Below are 6,133 nucleotides of genomic sequence, written 5' to 3'. Positions count from 1 at the left end.
CTGTATTAGACTTACGGTACCTAATTTACATACTGTACAGACGATAGTAAACTCAACTTACTCGCCTAAACTCTCCGTAGCGTGGCGCTAGACGGCGGAAAGTATACATATAATTATAATAAAGTTAAAATAAATTAAGTTAATATATAATTATATATACAGTACCTAATTTATATATAATACTGTACAAACGATAGTAAACTCAACTTACCCGCCTAAACTCTCCGTAGCGTGGAGCTGGACGGCGGAAAGTAGTTCGGCTGTTTGTCCGCGATGATGAGTTGGCGATGACGTTTTACCGCCTTTTACGCGTCCCTTTTAGCGTCTTTATACGAATATTGTCGCAATTTTTTTGCCGCGTTATAGGAATCTTCGTTATAGGAACCCGCGTTATAGGGGGTCTACTGTATATTATGTAAAGTAAACCTTCAAAAGTGTTTGCAAAAGATAATAAGAAGGTTCATGAATGAAGGAAGTTATGCGTATAAACTAAATATTTAATTTTCTATAAAAATAATTATAAGTATATTTATAAAAATTTACTACCATTCATTTTTACGAGGATAAATGTTCACTGAATTCAGCCTATACTCACTGAATTATCTGTTGTAACAACGTTAGCGGTAATGACAATTGAAAAAATTCTAAACTTCAACAGGATTGGAAAGGGTTCCTGTTGAATCCTAGGACCTACCGTTTAAGTGTCATTCAACGACACTCCTGAAGACGACTTAGCCGATGCATTAACGACTACGCGTAACGTTATAGTTGAGCTAGATTCTTTCATGATCCAATGATACGGAATATAATAGTTGATCGAGTAGAATCACACAATTTCTAATTCCATGTGGCCTAGTTCGAAGTAGGCCTACTTTTTTATAAACTCCTAACATAATTTATGTGTTTTTTGGTGTTCTAGTAAGTTTATATTCTAAGGCTTTGGACTGCTGTAATGCCAATTGCTTCGAGTAGCCCAAACGTGATGAACACTGTTTAAACTAAAGTCCCCCAACATAACGTCCACTTTTATCACGAAAATGGATTTCGAAAATAATCTTCATACTCTTGATCCAACTTTGACATTTTTCTTAACTCTGGGTCTGAATCCAATGCTCAGAATATTTCAACTACTTGGTACTCAACAGAATATTATTCACAGAAAATGTAGATTGATTTGTGATATTAACGAAAACTGTTCGTTTCAGCAATAATCCACCCAAGCTTGGAACAAATAACGTCTTTTCTCTCCAGATAATCACCTTTAAACATTGTCTTTTATTTCCTTTAAGATATATTCCAGGTGTACTTGGAAAATTAAAAATTCCAGTGCAGGTTGTAGCGGTTTGATATACTGAATCATGTGACCTCAGTCGAAAGGCAGGAGCATCAGGTGAAGGCAATTCGTTGCTTTCCCATCTTTCAGTGGCGAACGGGTCTTCGAATCCTTTTCGATGTGTAAACAGTATGATGCAACTTGTTACATATTCTACACCTATTTGGATTCCTACTGTTGTTAGCTTTGTGTCGAGCAGCTAGGCAATTAAACAGTTTTTTATTCCTTATTACTATCCTTTTTTGAACGCCTAACTGCAAGAACTTGGAACATTTAGATAACGAGTGTTCATGCTTACAAAGAAAGCAAATGTTACTACTAAATACTAATGACGTCACTTTTGGCTACGAAACATTTGTATGTTCCTTAGGTTGAGGTTTACTGGTTTGAAGAATTCTCGTGTGATGATCCTCCAGGAAAGTAAGCAAGATTTCTAGCGTTTAAAGTGTTCCCATTAACCTCTAATATTTTATGGAATTTTACAGTAATTAAATAAACAATTAGCACTACAGATCCAGAAACGTCTTGATCAAGAATACTTAACGATCGAATACATTCATTTGTAGTACAGTAGAGTCTCGAAAACTCGGCATAATGTGGACCGAAGGGTGGCCGAGTTTGTGAAAATACCGGGTTATCAGGAATGGGGTTAAGAAAAATAAGTATGAGTGTTTCCTCAGAAAATACTGTACTGTACTTGTATGTATTGTTTACTTGAGAATACAACAGAGAATAAACTACCCAAATACCGTTAAACAAAGGAAAAGTACATCCTTTATGAAGGCGTACAGCCTTTACTACATGAAAATGAAAATTAATAATTACACTGTGTACAGTAATTTACCTGATAAGACAGACCTCAGAAAAATACTTTATGAGGCATAAAGCTGTCTATAATGAAAATTAATNTACTATTATATAAGAACTGGCAAGGGCTCTTTCACGAGTTTTTCGGCACCGGAACAAGAGAAAGGAGACCAGGAAAAACTCATTTTTAGGAAATAGCAATGAGTTTTTAAAAAATTATAAATGCCAACAACAATTGTTTTAAGTTGAAATCTCGCAAGAGAAAATTTCATTACACTATCTCTATTTAAGCGAAGAATTGCAGAAAATAAGAACATCTTATCAGGAAATAACGAAAACTTTTTTTAAATGCAGAAAACAAATTTAGTAAACAAACAAAAATTCAAAACTAGGTGACAAGTTTCCGAAGAGCAGTAAAATTTGAAAAAAATTAATCCCAGTATCGCAAAAAATAAAAAGAACGTCGCTTATAATAATAGAAATACAGTATTTACGTAAGTGAACGAACGTTTGTCATTAAAAGTGAGCATTTCCAATTTAAGAACAACACTTCTAATATGAAAGGAAATAATCAACAGTGTTTTTTTTATGTTCTTACTAGCTGTTATATAGAAGATTGAGTAGGTAAATGCCTAGCAGTTCACAAAGTATCGTTATTTCCAGTTTTGGTAGATCACAAAATGGATCCGTTTCTGTGTTACAAACGAACGTATGTACGATACATAAATTCGGAAGTGTTTATATCTGTATGTGCCATTACTAGTGGAAGTTTACATTGTGTTTACATTGTGGTGAAGTGTCTGGAACTCGCGTATTTTTTTTATGAGGAGCTTTAAAAGATGTGTACTCTATATATTCTTACTTAGAATACTAAGTAAGATTCTACTGAGTATACTAAGAACATACTTAGTTTATATTCTTAATTAGTGGATGTTTTCATGCAAAGCTGCATAGTCATACAACCAACGTTTAAATTAAGAAGGTATCAGATGTGTTAAATCGGGTTGAGATCGGGTGATTGAAGAGGCCACTCAGGAACAGGCAATGTTATGGCTTCGAAATCAAAATATTAGCCTGCTTGAGTGAAGACTAATATTTTGATCCCGAAGCCATGACATTGTCCTCTTGAATGTAAGCCTACGTTTTAAATCATTATCTTGCTGATAAATGAAAGAGCTCCTATCAATATGGTAATAATCAACAGATTGTAACAAATAATTGACAAGTATCTCAGTGTAAATAACGTTATCCATTCTATTATGTATAGAACATAACATTCCATGCCCAAAATAGGTAATATAGCCCCAGACTACATTATCAAATTTCAATGTCGCTCAGTTATAGACTTCATCAATGTAGTCCATGTTCATTTTCGCCCATCTGAATCAACTTTATTAATTTTGGATTCATCTAACTATATAATCCTCTTCCAATCTTCTAGGGTCCAGCATTTGGCAAAATTACGACATTTCTACTTATGTAATTTAGTAAGTGTAGGTTTCTTGTGCTTAACTCTTACTTTCAAATTGTTAAGTTTCACGCATCTGCGCGTAGTTCAAATACACACTTTTATTTCTAAGCCATGTTTCAATTCCCTCTTTACTTGTGTTGATGTATCGCAACATCCACTGGTTATCAAACGTATGCTGTGCTTTTCTGTTTTTGGCGATCAACGTTTACTTCCTTCCAGCTTTTAAAATTTCACGATATGGCAGATCACTATTTTTTATTCTGGATACACTCCAACACCAAGTTCTAACACTGTTTTCTCAACAGAAAAAGTTTTGTTCGCAGTTTTTTCTCACTGGAATGATTCATGATGACGCATATCAAGCAGTAGCTCATTTACATATTTATTTGCTAATACCTTATTAATATGCACGAAACTACATTGTTTAATGTTGATGTTATAACAAATTAATTTATGCTTCAAAATCCTCTCTCTGTATGACTTTAAAAAAATTTTCGTCAAATAATACTACAATGAAAAATACTTATTACAATTATAAATAAATTATTGGATCCCGGAAATCTGAAGAAGGGTGAAAGATAAAAAAATTATTTGTTTAATTTAGTGTTTCCTTTACATATGTAATTATTTTGTCCAGATAATTTATTGTTGCAATTTAAAAAAATTGTACAGCTATACATTTCCACTGTCGTCTGTCTGTCCGTCTTTCTTTAATCTCGATAAAAGAGTTAGAAAGATGAAAGACGAGACTAGAGTCCCCGAATACCTATACATGACCTTCCGATGCAAACCAAAAGTCACGTTATTTCAATTCAAATTTTTTCCCTGAATAGTTAACCAGCAAGACTCTATTAGAAAAGGAAAAAATGATGTACAAGGACAAGTTAATTTGAAATGGAGAGCGTATTTTAAATTAAATTAATTAAAAATATGATTAAAAATTGCAGCTTTTGTGGCATATTGACGATGTCGCAATAAATAATTGCTCGTTTGTATTTTGTATTATTTTAATGTTGTATACACCTAAGTGGAAAAGTTAATTAAATTTGTTTTTCAAGGTATCGGAATGGACGATTCTTTCGTTTTGTTAGCTGCGTGGAGAAGAACGAATAAGAACCATAGCGTCAAACAAAGAATGAGTGAAACCTTTTCTGATGTTTCTATTTCCATAACGATAACTTCATTAACCAATTTTATATCATTCCTATTAGGAGTTATAACTCCTTTTAGAATTATTCGTATCTTCAGTATATACAGCGCCATATCCGTGTTATTCGATTATATGTACCAAATATTCTTTTTTGGTGCGTTGATGGCAATCGATGGGTACAGAGAAAAGCATAATCTTCATTCCTTATTTTTGTATCCTGTTCGAAACGATGCGGCAGGTAAGAATTTAACTTTTTATGTTGTCTTTATTGTTAATTATTCACACTCGAAAAGTGTTGAATATACATAGCATGATATTGTTATATATATTCATAATATTTATTCATATTTTTTATAAAAGAAAAATCTTAGAGTTCGTAATATTTCCAAAAATGTCAGGAATTATTATTACTATCAGAGGAGGTACTCGTTTAAATCTTAACTTTTCTGAATCCCGGAGTTGACTAAATTTTGCCATTTTACTCGTATCTTACGAACCTATTTATAGTCTATCTTGCCTCTCTTCTCTCGATAGTGGCAAAAACATTTAGTATTTAGTTTATTATACTGTACCTAAAGTTGTCATGGAAACTCATCGGTAGCTAATTGGTTTAGATGTAGCGACGTCACCACCGAGTTAGTTTAGGAAACTATTCATTGAGCGCGTCATTACTCAGACACGATGATCCGACGACTAATTGATGAAATACATCACCACTCATCGCTTACACATTGTATCCATTAGAAGCGCTTTTGGAGAACACGATGACTTTAGGAAAACGCATTGTTGATTCAATGATGCCATTTATTCATCGTAATACTACCATATAAAAATTGATCCTTCAAATTCCTTTCCAAAGAAGTTTTCTAACAAGTCCAGTTGTGGTTCCAGCAACAAATTAATAATCTTAATACTGTATTATCAAATTAATTTGAATAGGTTATTTCAGTTAGTGAAATACTTCATATAAATGTACATTCACAAAGATACATAGTATATAACAAAGCTAAGTCTAATTAAGTATTGCTTATCATGAACATCAAGGCTGTCAATGACAAAAACATATACTTTCACAGATAATTTATTTATTTATACGTTTTATTATATTCTTCTATTATTTATTTATATATTCTATAGGTAATACCATTCGGTATGAAATTACCACCCTCTTAAAAACAAACAGAATAAAAACAAAAATTCAAAATTAACAATAAATAATAAAACACAACTCCAAAAACAGTTAAAAATAAATAAAAAGCTAATGTAAAAAGAAAAGCAGTTACAATTGTAATTTTTACTTTTCTGGCTGTTATACAGAGGGAAAGTATGGCGATCCGTCAAAAAATGACTCCCAGGTTTTTACATTCTTGGA

At 32.6% G+C, this 6,133-nt stretch overlaps 2 protein-coding genes across 3 annotated transcripts in view; both read left to right on the top strand.

Annotated features, from left to right (window-relative positions):
• LOC111641105 (patched domain-containing protein 3-like) overlaps window positions 1-1,347 on the top strand; it is a 9,567-nt gene extending 8,220 nt beyond the window's left edge. Inside the window, exon 5 of the mRNA XM_023387224.1 lies at window positions 1,301-1,347. Coding sequence (XP_023242992.1) covers window positions 1,301-1,347 — 47 coding nt within the window. The remainder of the gene's footprint in view (window positions 1-1,300) is intronic.
• A 3,329-nt stretch (window positions 1,348-4,676) lies between these two features.
• The window catches only part of LOC111641101 (patched domain-containing protein 3-like), an 11,929-nt gene continuing 10,472 nt past the window's right edge, over window positions 4,677-6,133 (top strand). Inside the window, exons 1-2 of one of the 2 annotated variants that reach the window (XM_023387220.1) lie at window positions 4,677-4,750; window positions 4,823-4,999. In XM_023387220.1, coding sequence (XP_023242988.1) covers window positions 4,678-4,750; window positions 4,823-4,999 — 250 coding nt within the window. In that variant the 5' untranslated portion in view covers window position 4,677. Of the gene's footprint in view, window positions 5,000-6,133 lie in introns of both variants that reach the window. The other variant, XM_023387219.1, reaches the window with a different exon arrangement.

Source organism: Centruroides sculpturatus, unplaced genomic scaffold (assembly GCF_000671375.1).
Source record: "Centruroides sculpturatus isolate CEXI.00-Female unplaced genomic scaffold, Cexi_2.0 scaffold1184, whole genome shotgun sequence".
NCBI lineage: Eukaryota > Metazoa > Arthropoda > Arachnida > Scorpiones > Buthidae > Centruroides > Centruroides sculpturatus.
This window is presented reverse-complemented; position numbering and strand designations above follow the sequence as displayed.